General features: G+C 35.7%; 3 protein-coding genes across 3 annotated transcripts; all 3 read left to right on the plus strand.

Annotated features, from left to right (window-relative positions):
- The first annotated feature begins 498 nt into the window (after positions 1–498).
- LOC121744314 (NADH dehydrogenase [ubiquinone] 1 alpha subcomplex subunit 2-like) lies at positions 499–1,859 on the plus strand. The gene is made up of 3 exons (XM_042137813.1): positions 499–695; positions 791–897; positions 1,582–1,859. The coding sequence occupies exons 1-3, from the start codon at positions 610–612 to the stop codon at positions 1,683–1,685; spliced, it is 297 nt and encodes a 98-aa protein (XP_041993747.1). The 5' UTR covers positions 499–609; the 3' UTR covers positions 1,686–1,859.
- Positions 1,860–7,417: 5,558 nt separating this feature from the next.
- On the plus strand, positions 7,418–11,717 carry LOC121743794. The gene is made up of 11 exons (XM_042137164.1): positions 7,418–7,638; positions 7,819–7,903; positions 8,290–8,483; positions 8,697–8,779; positions 9,521–9,566; positions 9,658–9,714; positions 9,823–9,877; positions 9,974–10,074; positions 10,212–10,275; positions 10,378–10,511; positions 11,421–11,717. Exons 1-11 carry the CDS (start codon positions 7,561–7,563, stop codon positions 11,595–11,597), a joined length of 1,074 nt encoding a protein of 357 aa, XP_041993098.1. The 5' UTR covers positions 7,418–7,560; the 3' UTR covers positions 11,598–11,717.
- Positions 11,718–11,964: 247 nt separating this feature from the next.
- LOC121743388 (inner membrane protein PPF-1, chloroplastic-like) lies at positions 11,965–18,162 on the plus strand. Its single transcript, XM_042136678.1, has 11 exons — positions 11,965–12,340; positions 13,235–13,345; positions 13,576–13,650; positions 14,421–14,481; positions 15,108–15,181; positions 15,266–15,370; positions 15,623–15,730; positions 15,851–15,954; positions 16,392–16,541; positions 16,622–16,748; positions 17,979–18,162. The coding sequence occupies exons 1-11, from the start codon at positions 12,038–12,040 to the stop codon at positions 18,078–18,080; spliced, it is 1,320 nt and encodes a 439-aa protein (XP_041992612.1). The 5' UTR covers positions 11,965–12,037; the 3' UTR covers positions 18,081–18,162.
- Positions 18,163–19,338: the final 1,176 nt, after the last annotated feature.

Consider the following 19,338-nt stretch of genomic DNA (forward strand, 5'->3'; position numbering starts at 1 on the left):
GTTTGTGCCAAAATAAATGGTGAAATTTTGCAAACTACGAATTCTAGTGTAATACTAATACTGTTTAGTTAACTGAAAAAATATTCTTTCAGACTCCGTGGAATTTGGATTAGAAAACTCATTATGTGAGTTGGAGTTTTAGCAAAAGCAAAATTTTACAATTATCACTTACATATAAATTCAAAGAAATTTCTGAAATGCTAAATGGAAAGATCCAACCAACGACTAATAATATTAGTACTACTATAGTTTTTGGTTTCAAAAAATAATAATTATGACTGTATTCTTTTTGTTCTGAGTTAATTGATTCATATTATATTCCTTTTCAGACATACCAAATTCAATTAGTCATTTTCTATTTTAAAAAATTAATAATTTTATTCTTCGTTATCTCTTGCTATTTTATTTTATCTTTTCGCTAATTTAATACTTCCTCCTATTATTCTTCGAACTATTTCGGGCTCAATATGTAAATTGCACAAACTTTGTGGACTATACGAATTCATAAAAGTAGGACTAATTGCGAGATCTACTAATTTACCATTCTGTAACCAGTCAAACGGAGACGACGAACATACAGCCGAACCGAGGTACAGAGAGGTTTCAACAATGGCGTGGAGGGGACAGCTTTCTCGAAATATGAAGGAGCTCCGCATCTTATTCGCTCCTAATTCGGCTTCCAGCTCTTCCACTAGGTATTTGCCTATCCACTCCTAATTCTATTTTTGTCGAACACATTTGTTTAGTTTTATTCTAATTGATTGTGTGCGCTTCTTGTTTGTTCGAACAGAGCTTTCATCGAGAACAATTACAAGGATCTGAAGACAAAAAACCCTAAGCTCCCCATTTTGATCCGCGAGGCCACTGGCATCGAGCCTCAGCTTTGGGCGAGATATGGTAATTTGCTTATTTCTATGTTCATATAGATCGAAGTTTATCAGACGCTCTTCTGCGCTCACCTTTTCTCTTTAGGCCGATTTTGGTGTTTTTTCAAGGTTTTCGCGAGTTAGATTGCTAGGGCAATTACCAGTTCCAATCAATTTCAGCCGAATACCATGACAACTTTTTGTACAGATGACTCGCATTTGACGAATGGTTTTTGAATTTTAATTTTAAACTGTATTGCATTCCAATTTAGAATACTGGATGAAGTCGCCGCGATTAGGGCACACAGTAATGTGGTATAAGCACTATTTGAGGTTTTTATATGTAGAAATTAGGTACATATTGGATTCATAAATTGAGTCACAATGTGCACCGTTAATGAGTTCAATGGTCCAATTTGCTGGTATAGCTCTTCAACTTTTCATTTATCTGATTCAAAACCACATAACCACCCGGACGCTGCATATGTGAATATCTATAGAGTAGAAGTTACAACAATCCAGTTTCAAACATAAATGCTAGTCCGAGAACTTCAGTTTCACTTTGACGTCTTCCTTTCAAATTCGTGCTCTTGGTCTTTGCAGTCCATCCTTAGCACTTTATCCTGTTTTATTTCGAGTTTCCGACAACTGATATATGCCAGTACTGGCACAATACTATGATAAATTTCACTAATGGTTATTTGCATTAATCTAGGATTTGGCGTGGAAAGGGGAGTACGCCTGGAAGGTTTGAATGAGGAACAGATTTCTAAGGCTCTTGAGGACCTTAATAAAGCAGGTGAAGCCCTTCAAAGCTGAGACATCTCTAACTGGATTCCTAGACAAATAATATGTCAGCCAAAGTTTGTGGAGGTTGATTTTCTATTTCGATCCATAACAATTGTTTCAGTTGATCAGATGGTTGTTTGTCATTCATAAAATGTTATTGACTACAAATGCTATGCCTCTTATGGAACGTTCTACTCACAAAAATCTTTGTTCCATTGGATAAGTATTCCTAATGTTTCACTTCCTGCCTTGATGATAGGAGAAGACTTTATGTGTGCTGCTTGGTTTATGAGAATCTGCATCTTTGGTCTGTCTTATGCTTGTTCTATGAAGTGAAATGAAAACATATTAACAATTTTGTAGTACTTATGTAATTTTTCGGGCTTGCTCTATGTCATCTGTTGATACACACAATCTCTGCAGTTTGATTAGATATTATGATAGTGATCTCAGATCTGCATTCTATGTTCTGGTTACTTTGTCCAAACTCAAGTTCGTATGGACAAATTTTAGTGGTCGCCTTGAGAAGAAAGAGCACCAGGTATTGTATCAAGCATCATACAATTTTAGTGAAAAAATTTCATAGCAAGGCCAGACTCACAGGATAAGGTTGCTTTATAGATATATCATTCCTATAGTCAATAGTGCATAATCAAAGACCAAATCCGTCTCATTGGATCAATAAACCAATCGTCTAGATTAAATATCCCATGTATCGTTTTGTAGCAAATTACGTCATTTTATGGGTATATTAGTCATGATGATTTTGGGATAAGGGAAATCGAAAACTAAGGATTATAATTAATTAAACTAGGGCATTATATATATGGAGTACTCATTAAACTAGAATTCCTAGGCAATTTGAAAGTACACTAAACATTGTACTCCTTTCGTCTCTACGTAACTGAGTCGTATTCCTTTTTTAGTTGTCCCACTCTATAGCCGACTCATTTCCATTTAGGGTAAAAATTAGGGATTTTAGCTACTTAATTAATGATCCCCTTATTACCATTTAAATCTAATTAATCTCATTTTAATTAAATGAGTCAGCTGCCCACCTACCCCATCCAAAAACAAATCATTTCAACTAAAAGTCTTTCTCTTTCATCTTTACCATCTCTCTCTATCCCTTTTCTCGGCATTGAAGGAGAATTGAAAAACCCTAGTTCTCACTTTCAATCTTCCGTCGCCTCTCCTTCTCCTCTGCCCCCCAACGTTTACCCCTTATCTCCTTCCACTTTGGTTCATCTTATGTATTGATTCTCACAACGCAACGCTATGTTTTTAATTGTCTCGAGAATGACCTTAATGAGGAAAGTCGGGTTGAGCCTTGCCGCCCCCTTACACCGACGCCGCCCTCACCACCATCTGACCCATCAGATGTCGCTAAAAATACCGCTACGCTAACCCAACCCGGAGCTTACCGCAACACCACCCCCACATCGATCTCACACTTCCGGCGATTTCACCCCCACCGTGATGACAAAGAGGAGCGGTGGGTCGATTGGAGGCATTCGTGCTGTAAAGCTTGGACAGGACGGCGACAAGTCGTCTGACAGATGGGTTGTGTGGATAATGCATGTGTGACTTGATCTGTTGTTGTGTGGACCTAGCAGATGTTGTTGGTTGAATTTGTGCATTGTTTGAGGCTGATTTTGTGCATTACAAAAAATGATTTTGCATATGTGAGTGACTTTATCTGTTGTGTGGATCTAGCATATGTTTATGTTTGATTTTGTGCAATGTTTGTTGCTGGTTTTGTGCATTATTTGTGACTGAGATTGTGAGTTACAAAAACCTTTTTAAAAAATGATTTTGCATATATGGATGACTTGATTTGTTGTGTGGATCTAGCATATGTTTATGGCTGATTTTGTTCAATGTTTGTCGATAATTTTACTCATTGTTTAGACTAAATTGTGCATTACAAAAACCATTAACAAAAAATGATTTTGCATCTACTCATTCATTAAAAAGGCTGATATTGCATATATTTATGCATTACAAAAGGTTGATTGCATCTACTTATGCATTAGTACAAAAGTTGTTATAGCATTTACCTATGCATTACAAAAACCATTTGCATATGCTGCTTTTGCATATACTTATGCAATACAAAAACTGATATTGCAGCTAACAAAAACCATTTACAAAAACACAATGCATGCATTAACTCCTGTCTTCACATACCTATACCACAGACAATCCTATCCATTCCTTCACCACAACCTTCTTCCACCAGATAAGAAATGCATTCATTGACAAGCTCTTGTGGGACTTCTAAGCTATCCGCAAGTTGTGCACTTCTTCTTAATGCTGCTTTCCCAATGTGGGGAATTTTGTAGCGATTATGTCCCTTCACCTTCATTATCTCTACCATGCATCCTTGTAATGTGTTGAATACATTGTCCAAAGTAACATGACTTAAGTCATTGAAAGACTTCTCCACTGCCTTAACTAACCCATCTAAGGTTTTGCATGGAGTCTGAAACTGCAATGATTGTATTGCTCTGAACCAACCCAAATCGTTCACATTAGTATCAGGCGAGTTTGCTGGTTGTTGCACTAACTTAATATTGAAACCATTTTGAGTGGCAGCGTCCCTAAAATCCGCGTCATGATTTGCTAAGTGAGGCTTTGCATTATCTTGTTGAATGTTGATAAACTTACTTGCCCCCTCAGGTCATTTTTCTATTATGGCAGGAATGATCTGAAAACATACAAAAATATGCATTAAAACAATACTTGTACTAATATGCATGTGTTTTCAGTGTTTCATAAAATGTTGGAATATTGAAATGCATACAGGTTTGTGCATATATAAAATGCATGTATATTGCATACATTTAAGCATTTATTGCACAAATATGGAAACCTTTTTAGTGATTCATCAAATTATTGAATAATTGAAAGCATATAGATTGTGCATACACATAATGCAGTTATTAAATGTATACATTACCTTATTGATTAAGCACTCTTTAGTCACCTCTTTGGTAATGCTTTCAATAGGCTTAGTCTCCATTGTACCCGTCGGTCTATTTTTGCTGTTTCTTTGAGCTGGGACCTGTTTTGTGAAGGGGAAAATTCCAATTTTTCCATCAAACAAAACCTGGCCATTGTCCCCAAATATTGGCCTTGTAACTGCACACATAAACATGATCTTGGAGATGTATTTTTTTGTTTTTACATGTTCGATGTGGCTCACTTTCTCCTGGTGCCAAATATACATGTTGGGAACCTTAAGTGATGTAGAACCACTTCTCATCTATGTGGATGGTATTGCGCATGTTCTTAAACACAATCTTGTTTAAGATTTTGTCTAGTTCTATGGCTTGTAGAGTGAATGTCAAGCGTAGAAACTTATTCGAGGCTGTTAAGTCAGGCCGTATTGCTGAAGTATATGACCTAATTAGCCCAACATTCACCCATCTCCAAACTGTGGTTTTACCACATCCTAATGCAACAGCTAAACTTCTAATATTGCATCTTTGAGAGAAATGCAAACCTTGCAGAACAGTCATATCTAGCTGAATAAATTTTCTGTGGTATCTAGACTTTTTAGAATTTACTAACCTTATGGATTCACCTTTTTGTTGTTGTTGTTTTGCAGCATTCCAATATCTTGTGGTAGTCTGTCTCGACACGCCGAATTTCTGTTGAGCTTCTTTGAGAGTGCCGCGAGGAGGTTTCCCATTCACACACTTTTTGGAGGATGAATTGAACTATCAAGTTTTTCTTCTGTGGTGAATATTCAATATGTTTTCCCATATTTTGAATGCTGGACTGAAGTTGAAGAAATGAAAGTATGAATCAATATTTATAGACTTAGTTAATGCATTTTGTATTGGCGGCAGATGTATCTTTTGGCAGAATTTCATTTGCCGCCACTTTAAATTTTTAGCGGTAGACGTCACTTTAAATTTCTACGGGTAGATGGTAATGTAACTAAACAAGAGTTCTCCACTGTATTTATTGCAATTAATTTTAGTTGAATACAACGTTATAGACTGTCCATTAAATTTATTGCATTTAATTTCAGTTACTCTTTTCGAATTTTTTAATTTTGTTATGTAAAATAATTATTCCTTTATTACATAGACTTTACCATAATATAATAAACTATGAATTAGATTGGATTAATAATTTAATTAAGTCCTAAAGAAATCAAGTTAAATAAATGACAGTTAATTGGAATCAAATTATTACAATAAAAGAAAAAAAAGAAAAACATCACATCATTTTATCTACTTTATTACCAATCCCACTTAACCGCTAAACACTCATTTCTTAATCTCCGTGCCAAAAACTTATGCCCCTACTGTAAGGGGACATAGGGAGTATTTTTTTAGAATTATATGCATTGAGTTTAGGGCATTATGTACATTGTGCAAAATTCTTCATTTGAACTGAATATATGGAATTAAGATTTCATTAAAATCCTTGTAAAATTATTTTTAATTGATATATTGGGATTTCTTTTTAGATTTTTAAGAATCGACTATTATCATTGAAAGTTACATGTCACATGTAAAATCATTGAAATCGACTATTATCATTGAAAGTGACATGTGACATTACCGATTTTAAAAATTGACCGCATTATAACAACACATTGATGTCATTTCTATACTTCATTGTGATATTATTCATATGAATCTACAACATCGTCGATTATTCCATAACTAAAAATAATAATTTCCTAAGTTATCCTTATTGCATAAAATAAATCTTATAAATTTGTTATATGATATCTAATGACTCTAGTTTGATCTTAGTTTTGATATAAGAATGAGTTTCAATTTGATCAATTAGACATAGAATTGATCAAATTGAAATTCATTCTTATATCAAAACTGATATCAAACTACAGCCATTAGATTACCAACAAAATCATAATTATGTATAATATAAGTATAAATTAAATTGAATCGACGCATTATGTAAATGGATTAAATAAAATTGTACTAAGTACATCGTTAATTCTTCATCAGTTCGTTTCGAAATGTCTAAAAGGAATAAATATATCAAACAAAATCCAACAAATCCTTCGCTACTCAAAAGTGCAACAATGCCGTTATTTCATTAATCGGTTAAAAGTGGGACTTAAACCGAGGTGTATTACACTGACACTTGTCTTAAAGTGACAAACTTGACAACAACGTAGCATGCAATCTGCGATACATATGCAAACAACTCGACATATGGTTCCAAGCAATTTGCGATACGAAGTCAGAGCACTATGATAACACCATAATTAAAATGACAATCTAGGAAAACAATCTGCTATACATAGACAATCAATCTGTGATACATAGACAAACAACTCGACATGTAGTTTCAAGCAATTCGCGATACGAAATTAGAGATAATCAAGCAATTTGCGTTACATATGTAAGTAAGTTTGCCATGTGGCAGACTAAGATTGAATCTGCTCCTAAATCTAGAGGTCCTCATTGATGCCATGTTCTCATTTTAAATATGGCTGTCATTTTAATACAATCCTAAACTAAGTATATTCAGTGAATACATGTACGATATTCTAATCTTATACTCCTCCGTATTCCTTAAATGACATTGTGTGTATAAATTTACAATGCTTAACTTAAATTTGAGTTTAATAACCAGTGATTCAATCAATCAACGCTGTAGCGTGTGGGACACGTGGTTTAATCTAAATGCTGACTCAGCGTCGCTCACATTAATTTAGAGGTATAAAAATAGACTTGGAATGTGCATGATTTCACCTCTCGTGGAAAGAAGATACGTTAATTTACCTCCAAATTTGGTTAAATCGTAGCGATGCCGTAAAAATTGTGTGTTCAACTATATATACACGCATCTATTGCGGCAGCAAAAATATTTTTCCTTTTCAAATGATCGGTAAGCAATCGGAGCGATCAGAATGCCACCGGCGTCCACGGCTCGCGGCTCCGCTTATCTCAATGCGCTCGCCGTTGAGATTGAGAAGAAGCTTCAACGTGTACGTACTCTCCAATCTCTCAATTCGAATCTTCTCCGTTTCTATTTCATTTTTTCTTTTTCGAGGAATTTCCCCCTTTTCGCTCCCTTTCAACCTTATCCAATATGGCAATATGCATTTTTTATATTATGAATTGGCAGTGGTTTCCGGCGATTGATATTTTTCTTTGGTTGTTGATAGGCGTTAGCTTCGGCAACGCAGAGGCGAAATTTGATGCAAGAGTTGTTTGCGGACGTTGCTCTCGAGGTAGATGATCGCGCAAAAGGTGATTCACTTGTTTTTCAGGCACATGTTTTTGGATTTTTTTTTCTTTTCTGGCGGATGGAGGGACACCGCTAGATGATAGATGCATAAACTAGCCGGGTGAAATAATTCTGCGCATGTAATAGCTCTTTGGCTGTTGATGACAATTGGAGGTGAATAGGATCTTTCCGAATTACATAGATTAGTAACTATCCTAAAGCAGCGCTTTAATCCATAGATATTTGTCCTACTCTAGAACTAATTTCTATTCCTGGCTCAATTGTGTTGTTGGTTTCATCTTGTATTTAAGCACGTGGTTCAACAGAAGATCAACAGGTTCTCCTGGTAATACTTTTAGGCGTATTGGTCATATGATGAGATATATTTCTTTACTCTTGATTGAAACAGATATAATTTTTGGCGAGGAGGGTGCTATATCTGTGTCTGATGATGGGTATGGAGGCCCTTTATGCTTTTATGACGTGCTTTCTGATCATTTCATTAGCATGCCTGAGAGTGGGAAATCAATCCTTGATTTGATTGTGCAACTTTGGAGCCAGTCATTTGCATCTAATATTTTCGCTTTGCTGTTCCACAAATGGGTAAGTCTTGTTGGTGTGGAGGTACCTAACATGTCAGTTGTTTAAGTGTGTAGATAGAGATATAAACATCCCCTTAGTGTTTTTGTGGATGTATTATGATATTCCTTTCTCTGCTTCATACTCTACAAGAAACTTTACCCTATCCTAGTTACTGCTTTTCCTGTTGATTATTTCATTGTTCCTTCCAATATCTTAACACACTTCATACTGCAGCTGTTTGAGGTTCAGCTAGATAGTCCTGAGGTCCTGTTGCGGTACTCTTCTGCTCTTGTCCAAGGTGCTACAAATGTCTTCTGGTAAGGAACTTTTACTTATTACGAAGTTAAACGGTGACACCATATTTCAACTGGATAATGTAAATGATTGTCTAGATTGCAATGCCATTTCAGTCGATCCATTCTTTAGCTTCATCATGTATGTAGTGAAATGGCTTACTAAACAATTTCATTTTTTTGTAAATTGCAAATATTTATATGGGGTACTATATAGCACTATACTAATATAATTGCAAAATGAAAGCCCTACCATAAGAATATAAGAGACGAGGAAATAAAGGAGCTGAACAAGATTGAAAGACCCACATGTGTATGGTGATGCACTATGTGGAGTCGTGCCTCCGTTTTGAGTCCCTCTGTTCTTCCTATATGTATGGGCCTATGTACCTGCCTTGCGTTGCACTTAAAACCTAGTTATATCTTCTTATAACTCTTTTGCTGAGGATCTATGAGGACATGTGGTAGGAAATAAGAATGCCTAATGTAGCTGGCCAATTAGACTGATGAGCAAAATTTCCTTACTATTCCAGGTTGATCTTTTCTTGTATATTTTGAGAGCCTGGATTGGGTTTATCCACATCATGTCAGAGTTGCATGTATAATGTATTGTGTATAAAGTCTTTCCAACTCCCCCCCCCCCCAAAAAAAAAGAAAAACAATATAAGAGAAGGTATTTAAGAAGCCACTGACCTGGACTCCTTATGTTTCGTATGATTTTACCCATTAGAAATTTCACAAAGGAACTTTTCTTATTAATTACAGGATTGACATCCAAACAAATACACGTCGTTTCCAGAGTCTATTTAAGGTGAGCATATAGGCAAAGTTGTTAATTGGCTTTTGTTACATCTTAACCTCTATGCCATGCTTTAGGTTCTTACACATTAAAATGATTGTAGTATCTGCTTGAAGAAGTTGCTATACAGCCAGAGAGATTGAAGAAACTCCCCATACAGGTCTAGAATTTTAACATGCATCTTTCAGTTCTATTATTTGTTTTTTAGTTCAAGCTTGTATAATATATTAAATTAACAATTTACTTTTTGTGCTTTGATTATCATTAGGCTCAGAGAAACCTGTTTCTTCTCCTCTCAAGATTCATTTGTTTCTACGATGCAGGTTGGTAGGCCTTTTAGCATTTAGCAAATAAGCTTGTTCAGTTGTAGGTTCTATTTTGGTTATTTCTTAAACAGGACTTGATTGTGCACTTTATAGTTGATAAGCTTCAAAGCTTTTTGAAGCAGTTTCCTGATTACCCCAATGCTTTCTTGGTTGGTGGCGGCCCTGATATATTTATCACTGAACTAGCTGATCAGGTAACTGATGGCACAAATTTTAATAGTTTTAATTGGAAAACATTTATTCCATAGTTAGGTGTAATTGTTATCTTGGTAATGATACCAAATTGCTTACTATTTTCTATTTTCTGTTAAATTTATGTTTTGTTTATCAGCTTCAGAAGTTAAAGGTGGAGCCTGTACTTCTGCACTACCTCACTCAAATAAAAGCTCTCCAAGGTACATAAGTATCATATCTGGCTGCTGATGTCACTGTAACTTGATTGGATAATTGATTTGGATCTGTTAGATGTGACGACCTCATATTTGTAATCTCTACAGGTGTAGAATTTCGAATGGCAACTAGTACAAAATTGAAAACTTGTCTCTATAGTTTCACATCTCCCGGTGGTCCTATGTATCCAACAAGAGCTGTTCGTCATGCTGCATGGGACGCTTTAGATTTTCTCTTCCCTGTGAGTGAATTGAATCCCTGCTAGTTGATGATGTATATGTGTTGCTTATGGTTATGGCTAGCAGAATCTGGATACACCACCCTCTCACCTTCTTTGTTGCTTCCTTATGCTTGTCATTATGGAAATTCTGATTTCCTGCTTGGTCTTTTAAATCTGTATGATATTTGAGACTTTGAAACGAGGTTATCTTGGGAGATAATCAGTTTTTGGAATCATCAGGTATGAATTGTATATACATAAAAAACCTAGGTATGCAATCACCCTAAGGCGGCCTTCATTCATAGGTGCCTGATTCTTTTATATATTTTCTGATCACATAGAATCATGAATTTAGACAAGTCCTTCTATATAGAGATCCCTTGAGAATATTTTCCTTGACTAAAGGTACAAGGATTACTCCAGTGCATCCTCCAGGAGACTGGTATTTGTAATCTAATTGCTGTCGGAAGTTTATAATCATTTGATGCCACAATCTCCAGCTTAAAACAAAGAATCCTTATTGTTGTATGTGGGCATGAATTTTGCGATATTTTATTAATAGGGAGTGAGGGGAAGAGGGAAGGTTTGGAGCAAAACAACTAGTATTGGATCTGAGTTCTCTCACTGTTGTCATCATTGCTCCTTTTTTTTCATTGTGCTCTAGAGCCTGATCTCCATGTTGAGTCATGCTATGATCTGAGTTCATCACTGTTGTCATCATTGCTCCCTCTTAAGGCCATTCGATCGCTTTTGTTGGATACTGTCTTATGACCTGATGCATATCATGCTCATATTTGCTGCAATGAATTGTGCCCATATCAGTTTTACTTGGATTTCATTTCTCAGCATAAGTTTAGGTTCTCAGCAAGATTATGTGTTTGTTTCTGTTATTTGACGCCATTGCTTTTTTTTTTGGGTTCTCTATTACAGGTTGGCAGATACCCTCGGCATCTAATAAGTCTGTTTTTCCGCTTGCTGTATCCGTGGTACTGGCCCTCGTCTTGTTGGAACTTTGCTGTTTCTTGTATACAAGCTGTGGTCTATTCTGTGTGGAGGTTTCTGTTTTCTAGATGGGAAAACCTGATAAAACCAAGACGACCAAACTAGATGTGTGGATGGGTAGTTATCATGTAACACTAAGCTTTCATCTAAATCTGTTGAGAAGAGTTGTAGTATTCTGTAATACTATATGTTTATGTAATCAAAATAGTTTTTTCATTGAGACAATTCAAGCTGGTTTATTATGTATTTTACTACTACTATGTTACTAGATTCAAGTAACAGAAAATAAAAAAATCTGTTACAGATATTATCTGAACATAGTTGAGACTTTCAATTGTGGGGTTTTATGATATTTTATGTACTCCAGTATTTTATATATCCATGGATGTCGAAAATAAAGTTTTGTTGGAGTGAAAAGACCAAAACGCCCTCGGTGCAGGAAATCAGAGAGAGCATTAACGGATAACACCCCAATTCTCCAAACATACATTCATGAACTCAGCTATCCACAAAAATTAGTTTCCTTTTTCCTCTTCCAATTCTCCATGGCGAGGATCCTGATTTCTTCCCCGTCCTTCTTCGGAACTCGGCTGCCCTCGATTTCCCGCCATGGAACCAGGCGCATCAGCACCGCAGTGAACTTCAGCCTCCACCAGCTGCCGCCTATCGACCACGCTGTTCACTTCACTGCGATTGTTCAGAGAGCTGAGAGCTTGCTCTACACGCTTGCTGATGCTGCCGTTGCCGTGGACGGCGGCGCTGGGCCGTCCGACTCGGCTACTGCTGCCGTCCAGAAGAACGGAGGATGGTTCGGATTTATCTCGGACGCCATGGAAGTTGTGCTCAAGGTAAATGATCGTTTACAAGTCGTGTGAGTCGAGTCTGTTAAGTGACTACGCGGAATTTAGATTTGATTTATGTGTAGTTTCCTTGCAATACTTCTTCGTAGTACAATACTTAAGAGGTCATCTCGATAAAATTTCTTTTCCACAAATTGCTCTGTAATACTAATCCTTATCAACATCAGCAACTGCCTTTTACCGGAAGCTCAAGTATACATCAAGATGATCAAGTTGATGGCTGTAATGCTATTTTATGTTATGAAAAAAATACAGTAGGAAAAGGTTGAGAAAGAACTGAGGGCTATAATACTAGAGAATAGGTAGTTATAAACCCACCCTGAACATAATGAGGGACTTTTTGTCGTCTCCTAAGATAATGAAAATGGTTGTTGTAGTACAACCCTATTAGGGGTGCAAATCCTAAACAGAAGAGGGAAAATCAATTCATACCTTTTGCTGTATTAGTTCAAGCTTCAAGAAGTTCGTTCTCTTTTCTAGTTCCTTGCACTATTTATACAAAGGGCACATTTTGGTATTTATTAGACTAGTGCTTCTTTTCCTTTGCTGATTGGTGCTGTGCTGTTCCCAGTTTTTATATGCGTCCTGTGATCATACTTGTAAGTCCTCATCATTTATTTTGTGACTTGAATTTTTTTATGGATAAAGGATGATGAGCTTTAAATAAATCAGTTCTACAGATAAAAATGATTTTAGACTTGCATAATGTGAGTAAATTAGGAATATGATGTCTGGCAAGGAATTATCCTAAGTTTGGTAGTCATAAACATTGATTATCATTTGAACAAAGTCAGTAGGTTTCTGGTACTTTAAGATCATTATCAAAGATTCGTGATAAATGCCTTGGAATTTTAGGCTAACAACTGGCTTGTATCATGTCAGATTCTGAAGGATGGACTTTCAGCTGTTCATGTTCCATACGCATATGGGTTTGCCATAATATTGCTCACCGTTTTTGTTAAAGTAGCCACACTCCCTTTGACCAAGCAACAGGTAATATGTTGCTTCAGCAACTATTTGAAATATATAAGACATGTTCTATACACCACCAATATTTCCTTGCCTGCTCGTATTTCTTTTTTATAAAGGCTGAATTGCCTTTTTTGAGTAATGATCACCTATTCTCATTTTAATCTTCTTTATGGTTATTTCATTTTGATAGATACTATCTCTTACTAGCTAAATGGAATCTGTAGAATAATGTGCATTTCTTTCTATGCAAGGTTGAGTCTACGCTAGCAATGCAGAATCTTCAGCCAAAGATCAAATCAATCCAACAAAGATATGCTGGAAATCAGGTGAGCATCTTTAACTGTTTTTTTCCTTACAATTACTACTGCTGCTGCTACTACTACTACTACTACTACTGCTGCGACAACTACTATTTATGTTTTTTTTAGTAAATTGTAATATATGCTTGTCGACTTATACTTGTTCTTTGAGTTCAATTCTAAGTCTTAACTATCATGATGGCGAGACACAGAATAGCAATATTTGGTGGGATTCGAGGCTTCATTTAATTCATATGCTTGAAGAATCTTTTCACATGAAATATCATTAACAGACTTCTATGTTAGTCCATTAGTTAATAAGGTGAATTTTTGCCCAGTTACCCTTGCAGAACATATTGGAATTAGTGCATATATAGAATTAACTTGAACATTGCTGACGGATGGATTTACTCTTTTTCTGTTACCATACATTCAAGTTTCGGTTCTCAGCAATGCTGTACATTTTGTCATGGAGGTTGGAAAACTTTAAATTAATAGTCATGCAGATCTGTAGATAAAAAAATATTTATTTCTGAATCTGCTGATAGGCCAGCTCATAAAAGTTATAGATGGCATAATCAATCCTATAACATGATCAACACAGCATTATTCACGTCACCATCGCTATGATGTTGGCTGTGGTTGAGATTGAGTTACAACTGTAAGCAATCTTGCTTTGTAGTCTGACTCTTCTGCTTATATTTTGAGTCATTGAGAAAAAAAAATTACTACTATTGATTCTTGCTACTTGCCACCTTGCCATGGTGAACTAAAATCTAATGTAGTAAAATTTTCAGGAAAGAATACAACTAGAAACTTCTCGTCTATACAAACAGGCAGGGGTCAATCCTCTAGCAGGTATAGTTTTTATCAGTCAGTTTCATTCCCTTCTATTTTAATTTCTTTACTAGCTTGATGCTGCATAATTGACAGATACACACACCTCTATTGCATTTTTGGTACAAATAGTATCTCTCCCGACCGCTCATGGGCATTCTTAATGTCTCAAAGTCAATCAATTTATTTTTTATTAATCCAGTAGAAAAATGGCTGTCTTCCCCTTAACTTTTTTGGTCATTGAGTTTGTTTGGAAGTTTAGTTTGTGCTGAAGGTGGTTTAGTCCTTTTATTCAATAAACCTTTCCAGCCATTTTCACGTGGCAGATTGTCTTGTCCTAGTCGTGCTGTAATTTTCTTCAATCGTAGATAGATAATGTACTTTGGAGTCACAGACATCTTTTTTATACTACTGATGTTCCACCCAGATTGTTGGTTAATGAAGTAATTCGTTTGTGTTGCAAACAAGTACATTAAAATACTAATCATTTATAATCCACAACTCTTTACCATTCTAACTTTTCACTGAGTGTTGACCAAAAACTGCTCCATTTTAGTTGTGGATCTCATTATTGATTTTATGATATTTACTACTCAACGTAATTCTAACAGATTGTTGTTTTTCCCTTGTCAAATGATTATCACTAGGATGTTTCCCAACCTTGGCTACAATACCAGTCTGGATAGGTTTATATCAAGCTCTTTCGAATGTGGCAAATGAGGTAAACTAGAAACTGGGTGATAGGATTGGCATATTTAATGTCACTTGGTTTGTTAACTGTTCTCTTTTTCTTCATGCTAACCAGGGATTGCTCACTGAAGGGTTCTTTTGGATTCCCTCTCTGGGAGGACCCACGACAATAGCTGCTCGACAAAGCGGAGCAGGAATTTCCTGGCTATTCCCATTTGTGGTAATTGAAATTTAGCAATAAAAGGGCTTGGATAAAAATTGCAAAAGATAGTGCTATACTTGAATGCATGTATCTCCATCAAACATGATAGCAATACATATCCTAGGTGAAAAACCCATATGCTGGGATGGGAGTTTAGTTGGTCTCATCGTCATTTTTTATTTTCCTGGAATTCTTTCTACCAGTAGAATATCAATTGTCATGGTGTTTCGAAATAAATGGTTAACATGCATTCTCCATTGCATTTTGCAGGATGGACATCCACCACTTGGTTGGCAAGACACTGCAGCTTACCTTGTTTTACCTGTTCTTCTTGTTGTATCGCAGTATGTCTCCATGGAAATAATGAAGCCTCCACAAGTAAGTTTCCACATAGTTCTCTCTCTCTCTCTCTCTCTCTCTCTCTCTCTCTCTCTCTCCCCTATACCTGAATCATTTCTCTTGTAACATTGCACTGATACCTTAATCCTCTTCTGGTAGACAGATGATCCAAATCAAAAGAACACCCTTCTTGTATTAAAGTTTTTGCCCCTCATGATTGGCTACTTTTCATTGTCAGTTCCATCTGGATTGTCAATATACTGGTAATTTTCATTATCTTTTAGTTATATTTCACGGGATGCATATCTTCTCAAGTGTATATGTAGCGTTACAAGTTTGACTGTCATGCATTTGATAATGCATACTAAGATCTATCCTTAACTAATAAGCATCCTAGGCAATAAAAAATCTTAACACATCCACAGAATTCTCTCAATTTTATATGCTTGATATATTTTAGAATGAGTGACGAAATTGGCAATGCACAATACTTTAGGTTACTATAAAGTATTCTGTAATATTTATTAGCAAGCCAAGGATTATGCTCTAAGTTTGGTTCGGCAAAAAATGCAGTTGTGGTTTATCAGACAACCATAAACCTGAGTAATTCATATGAATACTGTATGAATGACATTTTATGTGACATTTCTATGTTACTGTTAAACTTAAAGCTAACCGCTTAAGATGTTTTATCATTTAGGTTCACCAATAATGTGCTTAGCACAGCACAGCAAGTTTGGCTACGGAAATTGGGAGGTGCAAAGCCTGTTGTTGCTGAGAATGCCAGTGGGATAATCAGTGCAGGACGTGCAAAGCGGTCAGGTACTCAGCCAGAACGAACGGGCGAAAGGTGGGTTTTTGATTCAATTATTTTTATTGTTAGCCTTTTCAATGCCCTTCAGACCATAACTTGAATTATTCCTGAAACAGATTCAAGCAGCTTAAAGAGGAAGAGAAGAAACAAAAACCCAGTGCTCTGCCCGTAGATGCTGTCCAGGCTTTAGACCCAGCTGATCCTGAGTCTGAAGATGACTCAAACAATGATACTGAACCAAAGGTACATTTTAGCTCATTATTCACATGAGATAAACGACCAAGGCCCTTCTTGGTATGATCGAATGGAATGTTATTCCTACTTCCATTCTATTCATTTGCTTAATAAAATGGAATGAAGGAGGGAATGGAGTGAAAATGCAAGGAACTTCAAAAAAATTATCATTTTATTCGTATCTTCATTCCATTCCTATCCTCATTTCATTCCACCCACATTTCATTCCATCACATCAAGAAGGGCCTAAATTTCTTTTGAGTTGTCTTGTAGTGTCAAAATGTGTTCCATAACTTTACTTTTCTCTTGGAAAGGAAATCTTTGCTCTGCTTTTATGTTACCCAAACAACTAACATTTGCTCTGGAGGGGGATTTGTCCGAACACTCTTTGTTCCGCCTTCTAGCATCTTTTTGGTCAGAGAGTGTTAATAAAACCTTCACCTTCTACTAGTTCTTTAATTTTCATCATCATTCCATGCTTGCCAGTTTCAGTAGTTAGGGATGACCTTCTTGAACATTTTATTGAATATGCACCTGATATATTCCGTGTCTTAACATTTTTTCTTTGAAGAAAATGATAAAGAACTTTTAAAAAAAATGCACCATTCCTGTGATAATAACTTCATAATTCTTGTTTGGAATGTCCATCAGTAACTTTCCATTTCTTAATGTTGGAATTCACTTCAAATTACCATTGTTAAATAATGAAGTAAATCCTTTAGTTTTCAAACATCACTCTTTCAGCCCAAGTTGTATACATTTATACTTCTTTTCAATAAGAAGAATGATAGAGATCAAGCTAATGATCTCCATTATCTCTTGAGATCATTTTCATTATTGTGGAGATCGATGAAAGATTACCTTAAATGTTGAGGATTTGTTTCCTTGTTTATTTATTTATATGCTGATTCACTTCCCTAGATTAGAGTGCGCAGGAGTCCTATAAATAGTTCATCTTTAGAAGAGCTAGATATCTCGGAAAGTAAAGTGTATTAGGACGGTATCAACCGTAGGCCTCTTCGGAGGATTATCTTGGCCTCTTTGGAGGATTGTTCTTCTTTTATATTGAATTCCAGTTCTTGTTTTACTTCCGTCTTTCACTCCATATCAAAGAATGTGTTTATATTTTAGCAAACCTATATACCATTAGAGATAACATCATGTTATGACTTATCCATCTATCCAGCTATCTTTTGTAAGATGAATTAAGCTAAGTGTACCTCTTGGTTTCTATATCAGGATAAGGAAGTTCTTGAAGAGGCATATGCGTCTAGTAATGCAAAAACAGTTCCTTCAGGGCCTAAGAGAAGTAAGCGATCAAAACGGAAGCGCGCGGTATGACTCCTATGAAATTTTGTAGTTACAATGAACGTTGTATATTTGTTGAAATATCAAATTAATATATAGTGGCCATTTTCTTTTCTGCGAATAGTTTAAGGTTCATGATATCATCAACATCAGATTTTGTTAGGTTGAGATTGGTTATACCTTGCAATTTGAACTGGTCATTCAGCCTGTCAAGTGTAGAAGTGTAAATCAGAAGTTGGGGGTTACAGAATCATGAATAGCATTTCATTTCCTTATCTGACTAGAAGTGAACCTCGACATTGTTTTTCCTAGGAAGATTATACTTCTGACAATCTGGCAATTAGATTTGTACAACTTCTCTGACTCAAGATCATAATGTTAAAAGCCAGAATTCTATATTGTTTTTCTTCATCCCCTCTCAGGCACCGCTGGGATTTTTTGCTTGCTATTCTTATTCTGTAAATGCATATAAGCTTATAGAATAATCTTAAACGTTCTATAAGGTGATAGGAATTACAGCATTATTTTGGAATTTAGAGCTTAATATAAAATACATTCTGCAACTAAACTTTTTGGAATTTGAATATAACTAGTTCGACGAAACTTATTATATGAATACGATAATTTTTGGTAACTTAACATAATATGATTAAGCCTATATATTGCGTACCACATTTCCAATAAACCTTTTGATTTGCTGGCTTATTTTGGAAGTTATAAGGTTCCTTCCTATAAAGATTATAATAAACCTCAGGAACTCTTGAATCTCACAAGATTTCTGGAATTTAATTTAGCAGAAAACTTCAAAATCATAAATACCCCCCTACCCTCGTTTCAATTTTAAAACAACAACACGTCAGTATCACTTTATAAATTCCAGAAATTACAGTGACAAAACTTCACCAAAGGACCTAATAACTCTTGTCTCCCCTTAAATTTTGAATCCAACATTTGAACATCTTGATAGCTTCTGAAGGAGTTTTACACTCGGAGAAACAATATTTTGGTTGTTGACAGATGCACCAGTTATGTCAAATGGAAAGTGACTATAATACCTCTATTCTTCAAACCAACTACACCTAAAATTCGAAAACCAACCATGTAATTCTATGCAGTTCTATTAAATAAGACAAATATTTTTTGGGCTGAATCTCAATTCAAGTTTTTGTAGTTAAACATGAACTTGACTCACCTCAGATTTTTATGTCCATGAGTTGACTCATTTTCAAGTTCAATGAGCCTAGCTTCAATTTTTGAGCATAAAAATGAGTTTGAGCTTGATTGTTTTAAG

The sequence above is a fragment of the Salvia splendens genome, chromosome 8 (assembly GCF_004379255.2).
Source record: "Salvia splendens isolate huo1 chromosome 8, SspV2, whole genome shotgun sequence".
NCBI lineage: Eukaryota > Viridiplantae > Streptophyta > Magnoliopsida > Lamiales > Lamiaceae > Salvia > Salvia splendens.